General features: G+C 42.7%; 1 protein-coding gene across 3 annotated transcripts in view; it reads left to right on the forward strand.

The window, feature by feature from the left end:
- CACNA1E (calcium voltage-gated channel subunit alpha1 E) overlaps positions 1-20762 on the forward strand; it is a 310184-nt gene that overhangs the window by 19282 nt on the left and 270140 nt on the right. For all 3 annotated transcript variants that reach the window (XM_063103647.1, XM_063103648.1, XM_063103649.1), the window contains exons 2-3: positions 6959-7064; positions 7882-8021. In XM_063103647.1, the coding sequence (XP_062959717.1) occupies positions 6959-7064; positions 7882-8021 (246 nt within the window). The remainder of the gene's footprint in view (positions 1-6958; positions 7065-7881; positions 8022-20762) is intronic.

Genomic DNA, 20762 nt, shown 5'->3' on the forward strand with positions numbered 1-20762 from the left:
CCCCTCCCATTCTTAGTCCTGGCCTTGGGTGTGATTAATGTCCCTTCTAATCACTGGAAGAGATTGCATCAGAGCCATCAGCTTTATAAATCCTCCTCTGGGGACTGGTGTTTGGATGTGCTGTCCATATTCCCAGGAGGCTCTGGGCCAAATGTCTCTGCTCTCTTCCCGGAGACCCATTACCATAATTTTCTTTTAAATCCTTTACTGGGGTGGGTCTCCTCAAGGTCAGTCCACAGCTGCAGCCAGCCAACCCAGTCCTGGAGGCAGTGACCACTAACGGATGCTTTTCCCAAAGCTTCAAGCCACAGCAGATGCTTAAAGATTGATTTTGTAGGATAATAAAAGTGACTGTGCATTTGTGTAGTACCTTATAGTTTTCAGAGGGCTTTCATATTCATGTATCATCTTAGGCTTTGATCCTTTTCTGTTTCTTGTTTGGTTCTGTGGGAATGGTTGGCGGTGGCCTTTCTCTGACTCTTGAGTACTATGCTGGGACAGCTTTTGCAGTGAGGGCCCTGGCTCTGGTTTTCCATTATCAAGCTATGTTTTCTCCATTGCATTTGTGGTCTTGAGGAAGATTCTGATTTTTTTTCACAAAAAAAGTCACATGGAAGCATTGGATAGTTGTATTTCATGATCATTCATATTTAAAATGTTTCTTTGGTTTAATGCTTTGAGGGAATCACAAACTAGGCAAGGCCTTTCCCTGTTACTGTCTTTGACTTGACATGCAGATGTTAGAGTGATATTTATATGCAGGTGAGGAAGGGGTGGCAAGACATACATAAAGATGTCCAGGCCATCTTCTGAGGCTATTGTGTCTCTTAGAATTAGACATCTAAAAACAGGAGGCTGAAGGGAAAAAAGGAGACAGTCTTTCTTGTGGGGAGATTGTTCTGGGCCTGAGGTAAGGGAGGAAAATTGGGAAGAGGCTGAGATGTGCCTCCTCTGAAAATGTGGCCTCTTTTAGATTCCCCCAGGAGTTTCCAGGAAGTGTCTGAGTGGCCACAGATTGCTCCCCACAGGGCACATTCTCCATTAGGCCTGGAGTTGGGAGAGGGCACAGCAATCTGCCTGCCTGTCCCAGGTGGCCCCTCAACCCTCAGAGCACATTCCATCTGCTTAGTGTCTAGTGTCATGGGCTCTGGGAGCAGACATCTGAGAGCAGAAGGGGTCTAGGACCAGCACCCTCGTGGTAATGGAGATGCAGGTTTCCCCTGGGGCACCTGACATTGGCTGTGTGAGGCCTGACTAGTCCTCCTCAGCCCTGTGCCTGCAGATCTTTACCTGAGAGGCAGTGATGGGTGGGCTCTGCTGGTCCCATCAAGGGAAGGACTCTGCTAGAGGCCAGGCCCCCAGGGCTCAGTTGACAAGCAGAGCCAGCACCACCACTGGAGCCTGGGGGTCAGGCCTCTCCCTTGCCCCAGCTTTCAGTGCTCCGAGAAAGAAATGAACCAATGGCAGGTGCGTAGGCCCAGCAGCGCCGCTCAAGTGAGCTATGTTGCTAAGGAAACAAGTCAAGCCTTCGAAGGAAGGAGCATTGGGTAAAGGAGATAGATCAATGAGCAAACCTATTTTTATCATTTCCCTAATGATTATCTTGAAGCTGCTAGACGGAAAGGGAGAATTGGAGAGACACAGGTCCTCATTAAGAGGCTCAGAGGGAGAGAGGAGTGAAGAGGTGTTTGGGGAGATTGCCAGGAAAGTTCATGAAATGAGGCCCTAGCAAGCAGACAGTGAGATAGTATAGTCTGGGAGGCAGGGAGGGAGGCATCTGTGCAGGTCTCCAAGCACTTTCATGGCCCTTTACACATTTGGTCCAGTCCCTTTATTCTCTTCTATTTGATCCTCTTGGAAATCTTGCACTGATTTCACGACAGTCGCCTTTCTCCTTACCCTCAGGTTGGGATGGGTTTTTGTGTTGGTTTGTTGGTTTTCAGAATACATCTATAGCTTTAATTGATTTTGTGAGTATAAATTAATACATGCTCATGATAACACTCAGACAATGGATAAAGGAGTAAATACAAGGTGAAAATAACCCTACGAACTAGAGAAAATTCATTATTCTTCCAGCAAGACAGAATTTTTTCCTTTTCTCTCTCTCCCTCTCCATTTTAAACATTAAAGGGATTGTCTAGGCATGCTAGTTTCTTTTTTTTTTCTTTTTTAAATATGAGGATACTTTGGGCCGGCCCGTGGCTCACTTGGGAGAGTGTGGTACTGATAACACCAAGGCCACGGGTTCGGATCCCTATGTAGGGATGGCCAGTTAGCTCACTTGGGAGAGCGTAGTGCTGACAACACCAAGTCAAGGGTTAAGATCCCCTTGCTAGTCATCTTTAAAAATAAATAAATAAATAAATAAATAAATAAATAAATATGAGGATACTTCAAAAAGCCCATGGAAAAGTAGAATTAAAAGATGATATGAGTCTTTTCATGAACTTTTTGAAGGCCGCTCGTAGATAATGTGTGTCCACAGTGCATGCTACACAAAGTCCATGTGGGCAGTGAGAGAGCATGGGCAGCTTTTGTGAGGATACCTCTGACTCAGGTTTCCCTTTACTATTCATTTATCAATTGATTATTAATTAATTAAATAACAGCTATTGGATGCCCACCATGTGCCCAGCACAGGGTTGGACTCCAGGGATACAGAGGTGACTGATCAGGCAAAGCCCCTGCCCTCGGGCTGCTGGACTCACTGCTGCATTAGCTCTGTTTGTTCAAGATCTCAAAACCCAAACAATCTGACACCAGGGATAGATATTCTTCGCCAGAATACGTTCAGTGTCAGGCACTGAATTTAATAGCAATAGCTGAATTTCTAGGCGGAAAGAATCAGAGTTTTGGACAGATTCTCATCCTGTCCCTGATTGTGATTGTCATGCAGTTGTCGTTCCTGGAGGCTGTGGCGACTTGGAGCTTCTTTTGACCTTTCCAAGTTGCATCTTTGTCTAGTCTTTGAGGCGCATGAGCTTGACCTGTGGGTTATTATTTGCAGTCCAGGCTCTTCTCTTTGGAGATGCCGCAGAGCCATCGCTCTTGGTTTGAAGTTCTGCTGGAAGGAAGAAATGGGGGTGGTGCGTGAGTCAGCCTGCGATGGTGGGAGTGTGCAGGAGCCCCGGCCTGAGCTAGAGGGCATGACGACAGCCCTGTCTTTATAATGCTCCTCACTGGAGCTGCCCATGAAGGGGACACTTCACATTCATTCAACCTGCATTGAACATTGATTAAGCTCCTACTGTGTACCAAGGGCTCATCACCAGTGGAGAGATGAACCAAACACCTGCTTTCAAGGTGTCATTTCTTGGGGGAGATAAATAGGAGAAGAAACAGTAAAATTATGCAGTGCAAAGAGCCATGGGGCACAGAGGAAACCCTTCACAGACAAGATGACATTTCAGCTTGGTCTTGATGTAGGAACAGAAAGGAGGAGAAAGGCCATTGTGGGCGGTGGTGAAAGTGCTGACATGTAAATGCCCATTCTTTGTGGTTTCTTCAGAAAGGGGAATGGAAAAGAGGCTGAAGGAAAGGGCTGTAAAGGAGAGTGGTCAGGGCCCAGGCAGAAGCAGATGTTCTCTTCTGCTCGCCTCCCCCAAGACTTCCCCATCTTATCCTTGTTTTCACCTAGACCACAGATACACGTGATCTCCTTGGTCTCGCCTTTCTTCACAATCTCACCCAGACTCTTTGTTACCTCACACATGAATTCACCCTGAGGTCTAGGTGATCCATTGGCTGAAAGGGACATCCCTCTCAAAGGCATGCACATTTGACCAGTTTTCAAAATTTTAAGCTGAACGATTGCTGCTCTGAATGAGTCCTTAGACATCAGACAGTAGGCAGAGGGTTTGGCTGGGGGAGGAAGTAAGAATAGGGTCTTCTTGGAACCTGAGAATTTCCAGGCTCCCACTTTTAGATTTTAGCCTTCAGGGCCTTGAGTAGCACCCGTCACCGAAACTTCATGAATTCTCAGCATCTAGTTTCAGCAAGTTTGGCCCATCAGCCCCAGGGCCAAGAACCATTCCCCCATCCCCAGCATCCTGCAGTGGTGATGGCCACACCTTCCCGAGGCTAGCCTGTTCCCCAACATGCCTCACATATGTGTACTTGGACAGTCTGGGCTAGCTGAGCTTCAGGGTCCTGGCAGGGAGCTATGTACTTGGATTGTCTGACTGGACACATGCAGGTGTGGAAGTGGGAGCAGGGAGTGGGAGCAGCAGAGGAACCGAAGCAGTCTAAGAAGATACTGCTGGTGGAAAGGCCCCGGAGGCACACAGCTGCCAGGACCTGTCTTGCCTGCAGGCTCAGCACCTGAGAGCTCAACTACTTTTATGTCTGTGGATATCGCTTTCAGGTTTTCAGGGGAAGAAGACTAAATCCCAGAAAGTAATCGTAGACCCCAAGCAGACCCATGAGCGCTTGTGACGTCTGCAGCTTGGATGAGAAATTGCACCTTGCAGCCCCAATTCCAGGTCAGGCGCTGGGCTCCTTGGGTCTGCTGACCAGGTTTCTGAGCTCGCTGGGCTACTTCCAGCCATGGGGAACGGCCAGGAGAGACCCACGCTTTTATGAACACTTTTGTTGGGAACAAGGACAGGGGATGACGTGGAAGAGGCACTAGTCTCACCCCAGTCAGAACCCACCTCCCCCTCCACTCTTGGGGACTGGCAGTGAGACCTGCCCTTTGTATCAGGGCTTGCCAAGTATGTTCCTAGGAACACCATTCCCAAGAGAGATGCTTATTTGATTGCACTAGTATTTCATGGCCTATCTTTTAGGGACACTGACCCTAAATGTCCTCATCTTCTGTTGCCATTTGCCAGTGCCTTGTAGGCATGTTATCACTTCCCTTTCTGGACCATCCCCTAGGCTTGTTTTTAGGAAAGGGCATGGATTCCTCGGCCAGCACTTTTGTCATGTTCCCATCTTCATTTTACCAGATGGGTCTGGGGATTCTGGGTGTGTGCACCAGACCCTGGTCAACCTGTCCTGTTCAGAAGGCTTACGGGACACCGGGTCCTGGTGTGGGCCCAGGTAGCTCTCCATTTGTTCGAAGCTCTGGATTGGAGCCCACTGTTGGGCGGGGGCATACAGATCAGTGAGCACGGGCGGCCCTGGGTGGGGTGTGTGTCAGGGACTTGTCCTGGGAAGGTGGGCATGCAAACTAGGCGAGCATCTGTGGTATGTGCCTGCTGGCATGTTTAACTCTAAGGAGTCTCCCTTGGCACCTAGTGTTTGAAGGAAGAGGGATGCCCAGGATACTGAGGGACAGTCTGTGCAGTGAGGCTCTCCTCTCGTGGGGGGTTTAATCATGCACAGTGGGGTGTGGAGGCAGGGCCAGCTCTGAGATCCTCTGAGGCCCGTCCAGTTTTGGGATCCAGTGGTTGAGCGCAGGGCAGCTGAGGCCACAGGGCTGTCCCTGGGGTAGGGGTGCGTTGTGAGTGTTGGCAGTGTGTGGAAAGAAAGGATGACCAGCTGCTGGAGAATGAATGTGACTCAGGGATGTGCAGCAGTGGGGGAGGAGATGGCGCTGCCAGATGAGAATGAAAGGACTCCAGGCTCACACGTGGCCAGTCATCCCACCCTGCAGGCCCCCGTGCTAGCAGCAGGACCAGGACAACTGGTGGGCAGCCCACATGGCATCCCCTTGCACACACCGCCTCTGCCTGTAGGATGCCCTGTGCCCTGCTCCTCCTCAGAGATGCCCTGAGTGCTCACTTAACCTGGTGTCATTGACACAAATGTCACTGGGCATGGGGAGGCTTTGGAGGCATATTTAGGATTTGCCCTCCTGTACTCCCTAGGGAGGGATCTAGACCTTACATCCTACCCAACCAGCCTGGATATGTGGGGGGAATGTTCCCTTCCCTTCCCTCCCCTTTGCCAGGTCTACTACTCTTCTCTTCCACTGGATTCTGCAGTCTGCCAGAGAACAGGTCGCTCGGCACAGACCAGTTGCCATAGCTCACTTGTGTTTGTCATAACGATAGTTACACGATGAAACCCCAGTGTGCAGAATGACATGCCAGGAGCTGGTGATTCCCTCTTTCTCTCTTTTCTAAGAACCTCCCTCCCATCCCCCACCCCCGAGCTTGTGGCAAAACCTTCCTGTAGGGAGTCAGGCTGCTGACACTTGCCTCATGGTCCTGTTTTTCAGAAAGACACAGGGAGCCCCTCACCTGTCTTCAGAAAAATGTGACAGAACAAAGCATCAGTTCCTTTCTGTGCAGTTTGGTTCCTGGAGGCTGACCTTTGCTGTCCTGCCTTCACACTCATGATGTGTGTCTCTGCTTCCTGTCGATGCAGAAGCTTAGGAGAAAACAGGGTGGGACAAAGCAAGCTACCCCTGGCCCCATGAGGTATTTCTCTGAATTGGATGTTAAAATAGCAGAGAGCTCACAGGGAGAGAATGTTTCTTTTCCAAGTGCGCTTCTTTTCCTCAGTTGAACAGAGGTCCTAGAGGAGGGGACTCCAGATGTGATTCCCAGAGAGAGCAGCAGACAGCCATAGCTGGGTCTTTGCTACGGCATCGTTCTACCGTCCACTGGTTTGAAGACTGGGAAGAACAGGGCTCTCAACGGCATTGATAGTGTTTCTTCGTCCCTCCCTCCCGCTTCCATTTTCAGCCCTGGCTAATTCCTGGATCTGTCATTGAATTCACTCAGTATCTGCAGTGTCTGCCATATGCCTACCGTATTATTTACTGACTGCGTACTTTCTTCTCTTGGAGAAGATGCTTTGAGTTCAGAGACCAGTCACACATGGCTGTGGTTTCACGTGCTAAGGACCATCCTCTGTCCTGCCTGCCTGCTTGCTCCTATAAATCACGCAAACTGCACAGACACAACGTGGGTTGGTAGAGTTTGTGTATTTAGGTGCACGACCATCTTGGAAGCCGCATCCTTCTCTCTTTAGTGAGTGTGTTCCTTAACTCCTCTTTTCCCACGCCGTTTGAGTACATGATCCTGGCCACCATCATTGCCAACTGCATCGTCTTGGCCCTGGAGCAGCATCTTCCTGAGGACGACAAGACCCCGATGTCCCGAAGACTGGTAGGTGCTTCCTGCTTCTCCTCTTCCCCCCTTTTCTTCATCGTCCTTGGTTTCCTCCTCCTCTGCTTCATCCCCCTCCCCACCCTGGCCCTGCACTTCTGTGAGGAGTGTGTTCTTTGCTGAGAGACACGTTCGTGGCAGATGCCATCGGGATTCATAAGGGAAAGCGGGCATTACAACACCTGTGTATACACTGCATGGCAGCCAGGCAAGAAGAAAGAGCAGGCACAAGGTCTGTGTGCTTGACTCCTCTTTCCTAAAGGGATTTTAAAGTGAGAGGAGAATGGAGAGAAGATGAAGGATTCCAAAGCTTATGTGTATCGGTGGTTATGAACTTCCTAAATGCTTCCTTCCATATTCTCTGCAAAGAAATGAGTCACATGACTACCATATTCCCCCTAAAGAGAGCAAATAAATTGCTTAAAATCCTAACATGTGGGTGAGTGCCTCCAGCCTGATTACCAGTGGACGAGAACCCTTAAGCTTCCAACATGTGTGAAGACCAGCAGTGGAGAAGCAAACTCCCTCAGGGCAAAGCCACGGCCATCAGGGGCTCTCACGGGAAGGAAGTCTAGTCCCTGGGTGTGACCTGCACACCCATCCATTTCTACAGCTGGTGGTCCTGTGGCTCCCTGGCTCTTGAGTCACAGGGAGACTGCATCCCAGGTCTCTCTTGTCCTTCAGCACCCTCACTTCCCACCTGCACACGGGGCTGGCCCAGCATAGACATCCAGAGGGTGGTCAGGGTTTGCCTTTGCCTGTGTGTGAAAAAGCACAATCCTCCCCTTACTGGTGCCTCTGCTCCTCATCCCCACAGGAGAAGACAGAACCATATTTCATTGGGATCTTTTGCTTTGAAGCTGGAATCAAAATCGTGGCCCTCGGGTTCATCTTCCACAAGGGTTCATACCTCCGCAATGGCTGGAATGTCATGGACTTCATTGTGGTCCTCAGCGGGTGAGTTCTCTTCCTCTCTCTCCTTCTTTATGTGTGTGGGGGGCCCTGTGGGGTCATGAAGTGGCTGGTGCGGGGAAGCCAGAGGTGGAAAGACAGCAATCTATGGAGTAGGGCAGAAGAAAAAGTTCAAGGATAGGATTCCCCATGGGGCTGGACCATAGTTGACCCACTCAAGAGTAGTGGGAGGTACCCTGTGGGGATGCATGTGGCATCAGGCAGAGGCTGTGGAACGTCCAGTTAGGCCTGGCTGCTGCTGCCTCTGGGTTCGCATTCTGGGCTTGGTTAGGAAGCTGAACACCCATTGCCCTGGTGTGCCCGTGTGACATTTCCCAGTGAGCCTTTATCTAAAGCAAGCAGCTTGTCCTAGACTGAGCGGTACCCCTAAGGGATGCACTAAAAGATGCAGTCAAGTGCAGTCTCTTTGGGGAGTTGGAGAAGACCCCAATCATATTTTCTGAACTGATAATTGAGACACATGTTCTGACAACACAATTTTTTTTATGATTTTCAGATGTATTAATAGCATAAAATTGAATCACATCAACATGCTTGATAAATCATTCTTTGGAAATAAACATGCATACTATATTGGGGCTGACCCATTGTCATAGGAAGTGTATATGATGGCAGTACATTTAGTTAAATATCTCATAAATAATTCTTTTGGAAATGGAATAGGGACACTGGGCTGACCCAGTGCTGTTGCTGGCAAACCTGATGGGCCTTGGGAATGATGGTGATGGGCGTGTCTCACGGGGCTTGTGTGCTCTTGTTGGCCCTTGTGTCAGGTGACTCTTGTGCTTGCAAGGGAGGGGAGTGGCCCTGTGTGTATGGGGCAGCAGGGGTGTAGTGTGGAAATTCACTTACTCAGCTGCCTGGAAGACAGTAGTTCAAAGCTGTGAGGAAAAGAAGAGAGTTCATAGAAAGGTGACGCGGGGAAATATGCGGCCACTGTTATGATTGACCAAAAGGAGACGGGAGAAGAGCTACTTTTTTCCAGGGAATAGTCAAGGGGGTCGGTGGGTAAAGTCTGAGAAGGGTACGGGTTGGGAATGATTGCATCTATTCATTGTCTTGTGGAATAGACACAATCCTTATATTTTTAACCTTTATACCAATTGTGATTGAGTGAGAGAGAAGAAGTCGAAGATGTAATGGACTGGAATATATGAATGGAAGCTTGTAAGCAGCCAACCCCTCAATATAGGGAACAGATAAATAGCTAAGGATGGCTATTCAAGTTGGAAAAACATCTGTTGCCTTACAAAAGGATTTTCTGGAGGTTGTTTTTCTAAAAGAAAATTTTACTGCATTTTAAATGTGATTTAGTATATGAAAATACAGTTTATACGTAGTGTCACAGAGATATGTTGTCATAGAAAATGCAGCACACCTGGGCGATGTTTTAAATTTCCCGAAAATAAATAACATACTGTATTAGAAAAGGCCTGAATGAGAATTGGAGCCGTTTAGAAATGTTAAGTTTATGTGTAGAAGAAAAGTACTATAATGTATGTGTATTATATGTTAAGATTGTGTGAATTCTTGGTCCTGCTGAGTTGTGTCAGAGGCTGCTTGAAATTTCTTTTCTAGTCTATTTATTTTTATTGTATTCTAGTCTATTTATTTTATTGTATTACATGTTCGTTAAAGAACATATGGAAAATACAGAAGAGTTAATAGAAGAAAAAAAAAAAAACAGTTCACTGATTAAGAAAAATTCCTGATTATTTTGTGGTATTCCTTCCAGCCCTTTAATGCTAAGCAAGCTCTCTTTTAAATGCTTACAATTTTGCTGCCTTTTCTGGAATACAGATGTTCCCCTGCTTATGATGGTTCAACTTACCTTTTTTTGACTTTATGATGGTGTGAAAGCAATATGCATTCAGTAGAAATCATACTTCGAGTACCCATATAACTTATTTTTTCACTTTCAGTACAGTATTCAATAAATTACATGAGATATTAAACACTTTATTATAAAATAGGCTTTGTGTTAGATGATTTTGCCCAACTGTAGGCTAACGTGAGTGTTCTGAGCATACTTAAGGTAGGCTAGGCTAAGCTGTGATGTTCAGTAGCTTAGGTGTATTAAATGTATTTGCAACTTAACGATATATTCAACTTATGATGGATTTTTTGCATTTAACCCCATCATAAGTCAAGGATTATCTGTATAGTATGAGCATATTACATGTTATCCCATATTTTGGTAAAAATCTGTAATGACTGGTCAGCAGTTTGTTGATTAGATGTGCACAGCTTGCTTCTCATTTTTGCAGTTATTTGACACTTACATTGCTTTCCATTTTTTGCTGTGATAAACAATTATTAAAGATGCTCCAATGTACATCTTTTGGATGTTATATTTTACATGGCATTTTGACAGGTTGATGTACTTCTAAAGGAGAATCTGGCTGTTCTGGTGTGGGGCCTGGAAACTAAGATAGGTGAGGAGAGGTGGACTGGACTGTTTGGCTGGACGAGAGAAGACTAACGAGAGCTGTATTCCCTGTCTTCAAATAAGGACTGTCCTGTGGTTGAAGGAGTAGATTTGTAGGGATCAGCAGGATCCTCTTGATAGTACAGCCAAGAAGATCCTTGGGTCCTCCCTGCATGCCCAGGGATGCAGGAGAGTGGGTGCAGGTGCTGAGCTGGAGCAAGTCACTTGTCCTCCTTGTGTTGTCTCCACCGAGCCCTCATGTCTCCCTGTCTTGGCTGCTCTTCAAACTTTGCTGGCTCTGTGGATGGCCTTGGATGTCCTCTGCTTTCCATTTGAACCTACAGCACTGTGCTCCTGCCCCTCCTCCAGACTGACTGCCTACTTCTCTTCCCATTATTGATGGATCCCTTTCCCTCTTTAATTCACATGCCAATGTGCTCCAGGCAAAGGCCTTGCCACTCCTGAGCTTCGTGCTGAGGGGCTGAGTGTTGTGGTTCTACCCCCCAGGAATGGGTAATCGCATTTGCTCTTAGAGTCACACGGTGCTTTCAACTACCACATCGCATCTCTTCTAAGATGCACATTATCATGCTGGACCATCTCTGAAATCAGCCTGTCTTACAAGAGAGGCATGATAGAGTTTAATTGGCAACATTTTTCCCCCTTTTTTCTTAGTGGTCCATGTGATTATGGGCATCTTACAATTGTTGGGGTCCTAGAGTCAGTGAAATATGCTGTCATACCAACCTAGTGACACAGGCAGAGCAGACTGCAGACATGAATCATCCAGTACTCAGAAAGGTTAAGTCATTTGCCCAAGATCACCTTCTTCTTGATGGCAGATCCAGGAGTTGAAACCCTGCCCTTTGACCCACCCAGGGCTGGTGTTTTCACTCTTGCCCCGTGCAGCCCCCTCTCCAGGCCACACAGTATTCCCCTTCTCCTTTCCTGACACCTGCGCCCACAGCAGTCCCTGCTGACAGCTCTTACTTCCCACCTCCTCTCCAGGTGTCACCTTGCATTTTCCTCCTGTGCACAGGAGGAATGACAGGTGCTGGAGCACGACACAGCGCCTCGGGCTTATGCTGCACAACTTCTTAGCTCCCAGTGTCGGCAGGAGGGGAGGGGAAGAGAGGTGGGTGTTGAGGTGTCAGACAGCTGGCTCAGTGCAAGACCTACTATTATTGACCTTTGCTAAGAGACAGGTAGTTGGGGGACCTGGGCCACCATTCTGACTGCCACCTCTGACCCTCCTAACCTTTAGTATTCTTTGGCCTATAAATTAAGGGCATTCACGGTTTACGAAGTACATTTATGTACATTACTTCATATAATCCTCATAATCTCATGAAAAGAGTCTTACTATCCTCACTTTATCTTCATCCCCAGATGAAGATTCTGAGTTTCAGAGAGGGTACGTGACTTGCTAGTAGGTGCTAGATCCAAGACTTGAGCCCACATCTTCTGGCTCCAGGTTCCTTCTTTGACATAGTTTTCCCCACACTGTCAGTTACCTCATGGCCCAGAGGTCTTTGTGGTTCTAAAGCTCTGTGATTGCACATTCCTTTGGTCCCCTTGAAGCAGTGTGGGATGGGCTCAGGGAGGGGCATAATCAGGCAGATGTTCCCAACCCATCGCTGGGGCATCTTGAGTGGGTTGAAGAGGACCAGAGCCCCATGTGTCCATCCTGAGACTTCTCTCTGGTCTTGGAATAAAACTCCCTGCCCCATGGTAAAGGAGGCATGTTACTTAACTCTCAGTATAACATGGTTTATTGCCAGATCCAGCTGATCTCTTCATTAATTGGCTTGTTTAGTCACTCATGTATTCATCCATTTATTTATTCAGTGAATCTAGTATTGTTGAAAGCAGAAGGAAATGCTGGGACTGATAAACACTGAAGTTAATGAACAGTCGTCCCTCAGCATCCACAGAGGATTGGCTCCATGATCTTCCTCAGATACCAAAATCCACGGATGGTCAAGTCCCTGATATAAAATGGCAGAGTATTTGCACATAACCCACGCACATCCTCCTGAATACTTTAAATCATCTCTAAATTACTTAAAATACCTAATACAATGTAAATATTATGTAAATAGTTGTTGTATTGCTTAGGGAATAATGACAAAAAAAAAAGTCTGTATGTGTTCAGTACAAACACAGTTTTTTTTTTTCCTGAATATTTTTGATCTGTGGTTGGTTGAATCCACAGATGCAGAACCCACAGATACTGAGGGCCGACTGTAGTCTCATTTCTGCTAAAAGACAGTGGAATTTGCCATTCCTCTAATACACTTTTATCTTACGTAACTTGGGAATCTCTCTTGCACTGGTAACAAATCAGGAGATATATTCCTAAACACTTGTCAGGCAACCTGGAGAATTCCAAATTTCTTGAAGTCACTGTCATACATTAGTCTTAATACTAAGTTATAGTACATGGAATAGATGAGCAAATGACAGGAGAGGATGAGAACTCAAGGACACTCCTAAACCAGGGGTACAAACAGGGAAATGAGGACGAGGACTGTGCATTAGGACCCCTGTTCATCTGTATATGCCCTGTCCTGGCATAGAGTCAGTACTAAATACATGCTAATTGAATCTAATCACTTGCTCTGTCCCCAGCTTTTCTTGTCATCTGTAGGATATAAAATAAAGTGCTGAGTGAAGCCTGGGCCTGGATTAGAGAGAGGGGTTGTCTGTTTCCAGCCCTTCCCCTTGGTCTGGATGAGCCAGGCAGTATCTACTCTCTCATTTGAATCTCCGTCTACGTCTGTGCAGCTTGTTCACATTCTGATCACTCTGGTAGGGAGATGAAAGCTGGGAGCTCAATCCCTAAGCCATTAGGAGGTATTGGGTAAGAAAAAAAGAGAGGAGACTCAGATAAATAAAAGTAGAGCCAAGAAAGGAGTCATTACAATTGATACCACAGAAATACAAAGGATGATTGGAGACTATTAAGAACAACTGTACATCCACAAAATGGAAAACCTAGAAGAAATGGATACATTCCTGGACACTTACAACTTTCCGTGATTGAAACATGAAGAAATAGAAGATCTGAGGAGACCAATAATGAGTAATGAGATTGAATCAGTTATAAAAATTCTCCCATCAAAGAAAAGCCCAGGACCAGATGGCTTCACTGCTAAATTCTACCAAGCATTTAAAGAAGAAATACCAGCTATTTTCAAATTATTCTTTAAAAAAATGAAGGAGAGAGAATTCTTTCTTTCTTTCCTTTTTTTTTTTTTTGAGATTGTACATGTAAAATATTTATTTATTTATTTTTGACCGTTTGTTTTACTGAAATACAATTGATTATATGTATTTGTGGGGTACCAAATCAAATATCAATACATGTGTACAATACGTGGTGATCAAATCAGGATAATTAGTATACTCGTGTTTACAAAACGTAATCAATCTTTGTGACCCTGAACTAATTTCTCGCCAACACCCCTCCCCCTTTCCCACTTCTAAAAACCAAAGTTCTGTCCCCTCTTCTTTTTTTCGAAATTTTAATGTATTATTGTCTTTCTTTCTTCTTTCCTTCCTCCCTCACTCACTCCCTTCCTTCCTTTCTTCCTTCCTTCCTTCCTTTACTTTAGCTCCCACTTATGAGAAGGATATGTGGTATTTTTCCCTCTATGCCTGGCTGATTTCACTTAACATAATTTTCTTTAAGTTCATCCATGTTGCTGTGAATAGCAGAATTTCATTCTTTTTTAAGGCAGAGCAGTATTCCATTAGTATATATACCACATTTTCCTTATCTAGTCATCTATTGATGAACATTGAAATTGATTCCAACTCTTGGCTATTGTAGATAGAGCTGCAATAAACATGGGAGTGCAGGTATTCCTTCGACATGATGATTTCCATTCCTTTGGGTATATACCCAGCAGTGGGATTGCTGGGCTGTCTGCAGTTCTATCTGTAGTTGTTTGAGGAACCTCCAGACTGTTTTACATAGTGGCTGCACTAATTTATGGTCCCACCAACAATGTAAGAGGGTTCCCCTTTCTCCACATTGTCACCAGTATGTAGTATTCTCTGTCTTTTGATAATGGCCAGTCTAACAGGGGTGAGATGATACCTGAGTTTGGTTTTGATTTGCATTTTCCTGATGCTCAGTGATGCTGAGCATTGTTTCATATGTCTGTTAGCCATTTGTATATCTTCATATGAGAAATGTCTATTCAGCTACTTTGCCCATTTTTTAATTAGGTTACTTGTTTTCTTACTGTTGAGTTATTTGAGTTCTTTGTACATTCTGGATATTAATCCCTTTTTGGATGCATAGTTTGCAAATATTTTCTCCCATTCTGTAGGTTGTGTTTTTGCTCTGGTAATTGTTTCTTTTGCTGTGCAGAAGGCTTTTAGTTTGATATAATCCCATTTGTTTATTTTTTCTTTTGTTGCCTGTGCTTTTGGAGTCATATTTATAAAATCTTTGCCCAGTCCTATACCCTGAAGTATTTACCCTATGGTTCCTTTGAGGAATTTATAGTTTCAGGTCTTATATTTAAGTCTTCAATACATTTTGAGTTGATTTGGGTATATGGTGAGAGGTACAGGTCTAGTTCCATTTTTCTACATATGGATATCAAGTTTTCCCGGCACCATTATTGAAGAGGCAGTCTTTTCCCTAATGTATGCTCTTGTTGCCTTTGTCAAAGATCAGTTGGCTGTAAGTATGTGGGTTGATTATGGATTCTCTATTCTGTCCCACTGGTCTGAGTTTCTGTTTTTATGCCAGTACCATGCTGTTTTGGTTGCTATAACTTCATAGTCTAGTTTGAAGTCTGGGAGTGTATGCCTCTCGCTTTATTTTATTTTGCTCAGGATGGCTTTGGCTATTTGGGGTCTTTTGTTGTTCCATATGAATGTTAGGATTGTTTTTCTATTTCTGTGAGGAATGTAATTGGTATTTTGACAGGGATTGCATTGAACCTGTAGATCACTTTGGGTAGTTTAGATATTTTCATTTTGTTAATTCTTCCAATCCAAGAGTCTGGGCTGTCTTTCCATCTTTTTGTGTCCTGTTCAATTTCTTTCAGCAGTGATTTGAAGTTCTCATTGTAGAGATCTTTCATCTCCTTGGTTAAATTGATTCCTAGGTATTTCATTTTTTTTGGTGACTATTTTAAATAGGCTTGCTTTCATTATTTCTTTTTCTGCTAGTTTGATATTGAAGTATAAAAACAAACACTACTGATTTTTGCATGTAGATTTTATATCCTGCAACTTTACTGAAATCATTTATCAGCTCTGGGAGTTTTTTTTGTAGAGTATTTAGGTTTTTCTATACATAGTGTCATGTCATCTGCAAACAGGGACAGTTTGACTATGTCTTTTCCAATCTGGATGCCCTTTATTTCTTTCTCTTGACTGATTGCTCTGGCTAGTACTTCCAGTACTATGTTAAACAGGACTGGTGATAGCAGGCATCCTTGTCTTGTTTCTGTCCTTAAAGGAAAAGCTTCAAGCTTTTCTCCATTCAGCATTTTGAATGTTGGCAGTGTGTTTTCTCCATTCAGCACTGAATGTTGGCAGTGTGTTTGTCATATATGGCTTTTATTGCATTGAGATACTTTCCTTCTATACCTAATATGCTAAGAGTCTTTATCATGAAGGGATGTTAAATTTTGTCAAATGCTTTTTCTGCATCTGTTGAGATAATCATGTGGTTTTTATCCTTGATTTTGTTGATTTGGTGTATCACATTTATTGACTTGCACATGTTGAACCATCCTTGCATCTCTAAGATGAATCCCACTTGATCATGATATATAATTTTTTTTGATGTGTAGCTGTATTCTGATTGTTTACTTACTGATTGTTTTAAAAAGCTAGACCAAACTATATGCTGTCTTCAAGAGACCCATCTCACCAGTAAAGATGCACACAGACTAGTAATGAAGGAATGGAAAAAAATATACCACACAAATGGAAACCAAAAATTAGCAGGAGTAGCTATTCTTATATTAGCTATATTTGGACAAAGTAGACTTTAAACCAAAAACCATAAAATGAGACAAAGAAGGCCATTATATAATGATAAAGGGATCTATTCATCAAGAAGACATAACAATCATAAATATATATGCACCCAACATTGGAGCATCCAGATATATAAAGCAAAAAAATTAGACCTAAAGAAAGAGGCAGACCCCAATACAATAATAGTTGGGGACCTGAACATACCTCTCCCAGCATTGGACAGATAATCTAGGCAACAAATCAGCAATGAAACTCTGGATTTAAACTACACTTTAGACCAATTGGATTTGGCAGATATCTAAAGAACATTTCATCCAACAATTACAGATTATACACTCTTCTCATCATCACGTGGAAATGTTCTCTAGGATAGACCACATGTTAGGTCACAAATCAAGTCTCAAGAAATTTAAAAAATCTGAAATCATTTCAAGCACCATTTCAGACCACAATGGATGAAAACTTGAAATCAATAAAAAATGAAATTCTGGAAACTGTATTAACACATGGAAACAATATACTTCTGAATGACCCATGGGTCTGAGAAGAAATTAATGAAAATGAAGACACATCATACCAAAACCTGTGGGATACAGCAAAAGCAATACTAAGAGGGAAGTTTATTGCAATGAATGCTTACATCAAAAGAATAGAAAGTTTTCAAATAAACAACTTAATGCTACACCTTAAAGAACTAGAAAAACAGGAACAATCCAACTCCAAAATTAGTAGATGGAAAGAAATAACTACGATCAGAGGAGAACTAAATGAAATAGAGACCCCAAAAGTGATACAAAAGATCAATGAAATGAAAAGTTGTTCTTTTGAGAAGATAAACAAAATATACAAACCGTTAGCAAGGCTAACTAAAAACAGAAGAGAGAAGACCTAAATAACATAAATCAGAAATGAAAGAGGAGACATTACAACTGATACCACAGAAATACAAAGAATCTTTAGAGACTATTACAAAAAACTATATGCCAACAATTTGAAAATGTGGAGGAAATGGATACATTTCTCAACACATACAAATTCCAAAGACTGAGCCAAGAATACATAGAAAACCTGACCAGTCCAATAACAATCAATGAGATTGAAGCAGTAATCAGCAATCTCCCAACAAAGAAAAGCGCAGGACTGGATGGCTATACTGCTGGTTTACCAAACCTTTAAAGAGGAATTAATACCAGTTCTCTTCAAACTATTCCAGAAAATTGAAACAGAAGCCCAAACTCATTCTCTGAGGCTATCATCACCCTGATACCAAAACCAGACAAAGATATAACTGAAAAAAGAAAACTGCAGGCCAGAATCTTTGATGAACATAGAAGCAAAAATCCTCAACAGAATATTGGCAATCACAATATAGCAACACATCCAAAAAAAAAATTCTTTCAAACTTATACTGTGAGGCCAGCATTACACTACTACTAAAACCAGACAAGGCACAACAAAAAAGAAAACTGTATGCCAATATCCCTGATGAACATAGGAGCAAAATCCTCAGGAAAACACTAACAATCTGAATCCACCAGCACATGAAAAGGATTATTTACTATGGTTGAGTGAGATTCATCCCAGGCAGGCAAGAATGTTTCAGCATACTCAAATCACAAACATGATACATCACATCAACAGAGTGAAGAACAGAAACCATATGATCATCTCAGTCGATGCAGGAAAAGCATTTGATAAAATTCAACATCTCTTTATGATAAAAACTCTTATCAAATCATATATAGAAGGAATGTACTTCAACATAATAATATTGTGTCATATGTACTTCAACATAATAAACCCACGGTTAATATCATACTGAATGGGGAAAAGCTGAAAGCTTTCTCTCTAAGATCTGGAACAAGGCAAGGATGACCACTTATCACTTTTATTCAACATAGTACTGGAAGTCCTAGCCAGAGCAATCAGGCAAGAGAAAGAAATAGAGGGCATCCAAATTGGAAAGGAAGAAGTTAAATAGTCCCTTTTTGCAGATGACATGATTTTATTTACAGAAAACCCTAAAGACTCCACCAAAAACACTATTGGAACTAATAAGTGATTTTAGTAAAGTTTCAAGATACAAAACTAACATAAAAATCATAGAATTTCTATGTGCTGATAGAAAATTATCTGAAAAAGAAACCAAGAAAGCAAATCCTTTTATAATTGCTACAAAAATAAAATAAAATGCTTAGGAATAAATTTAACCAAGGAGGTGCAATATCTCTACAATGAAAACTTTATAAAACATTGATGAAAGAAATTGAAGAAGATAGAAAAAATGGAAAGATATCCCATATTCATGGATTGGAAGAATTAATATTGTTAAAATGCCCATTCTACCTAAAGTGATCTACAGATTCAATGCAATCCCTATCAAAATACCAATGACATTCTTCACAGAAATACAAAAAATAATCCTAAAATTTGTATGGAACCATGAGAGACCTGGAAGAGCCAAAGTAATCCCGAGTACAAAGAACAAAGCTGGTGGTACACACTACCTGACTTCAAAACATACTATAAAACTATAGTAATCAAAATAGCATGGTAGTGGCATAAAAACAGACACAGAGATAAATGGAACAGAAGCCCACAGATAAATCCACACATCTACAGCCAGCTGATTTTTGACAAAGGTGCTAAGTGTCCACAATGGAGAAAGGACAGCCTCTTCAATAAATGGTATTGGGAAAACTCGATATCCACAAGCAGAGGAATGAATAGACCCTTATCACTCACCATATACAAAAATTAACTCAAAATGAATTAAAGACTTAAATGTAAGACCTGAAACTATGAAAGTACTAGAAGAAAACAAAGGGGAAAGCTCCATGACATTGGCAAGGATTTTTCAAATAAAACCTCAAAAGCACATGCAACAAAAGCAAATATAGGCAAATGGGATTACATCAAACTAAAAAACTTTTGCACAGCAAAGGAAATAATCAACAGAGCAAAGAAACAACCTATAGAACAAGAGAATATGTTTGCAAACTATACATCTGATAAAGGGTTAATATCTAAAATGTATAAGGAACTCAAACAACTCAACAAGAAAACAAATAACCTGATTTAAAAAATGGACAAAAAGACATGAATAGACATTTTTCAAAAGAAGACATACAGATGGCCAACAGATATATGAAAAAACGCTCAACACCCCTAATCATCAGGGAAATGTAAATGAAAACCACAATCAGATATCACCTCGCCCCCGTTAGAATGGCTATTATCAAAAAGACAAAAGATGACAAATGCTGGTGAGGATGTGGAGAAAATGGGACCCTTATACCTGCCGGTGAGAATGTAAATTAGTACAGCTGTTATGGAAAACAGTATGGAGGTTCCTCAAAAAATTACTAACAAAACTATCATATGATTCAGAAATCCCACTACTGGTAATATAGCCAAAGGAAAAGAAATCAGTATGTCAAGGAGATATCTTCACTTTTTTGTTTGTTGCAGGACTATTCACAGTAGCTAAGATATGGAATCAACCTAAATGTCCATCAACAGATAAATAGATAAAGAAAATGTTGAATACAAAATGCAATACTATTCAGCCATAAAAATGAATGAAATCCTGTCATTTGCGGCAACAGGGATAAACCTGGAGGACATTATCTTAAATGAAACCAGGCACAGAAAGTCAAATACCACATGATCTCACTAATATGTGGAATCTTAAAAGTTGTTCTCATAGAAGTAGAGAGTAGAATATTGTTTACAGAGATGGGGAGAATAGCAGGGAGGGGGTGGTGGTGAGAGATTGGTCAACAGGTACAAAGCTACAGTCAGATTGGAGGAATAAATTCTGGTCTTCTATTGCATAGTAGATGATTACAGGTTATAACGTTTTATCATATATTTCAAAATAGCTAGAAGACAGTTTTTTGAATGTTCCCATCACAAAGAAATGATAAATGTTTAAGGTGGTGGATATGCTAATTACCCTGATCGTTACACAATGTAAATATGTATCAAAACATCACATGGTATCCTATAAATATGTACAATTATTATGTATCAATCATAAATAAAGAATAAACAGCATACACAGGAAACAAAAAGAAGAGGTACTGAGTTTCTAGTTATCTGGGCCTATTTATCAGGTTCTCAGTGTTTCCTTTTGGGGATTGCTTCCTGAGTGATGGGAGCAGAATCGGGGTGAATGTTGAAGATACAGCCTCCTAGAGGTGACTGTGGGTTGTGGGGGGAGAAAAGGGAGGGTACGGAGAGAGTGGTATTATCACATCAGTTGGCATTGCCATATAATAAAA

This window comes from Cynocephalus volans, chromosome 8 (assembly GCF_027409185.1).
Source record: "Cynocephalus volans isolate mCynVol1 chromosome 8, mCynVol1.pri, whole genome shotgun sequence".
Taxonomy (NCBI): domain Eukaryota; kingdom Metazoa; phylum Chordata; class Mammalia; order Dermoptera; family Cynocephalidae; genus Cynocephalus; species Cynocephalus volans.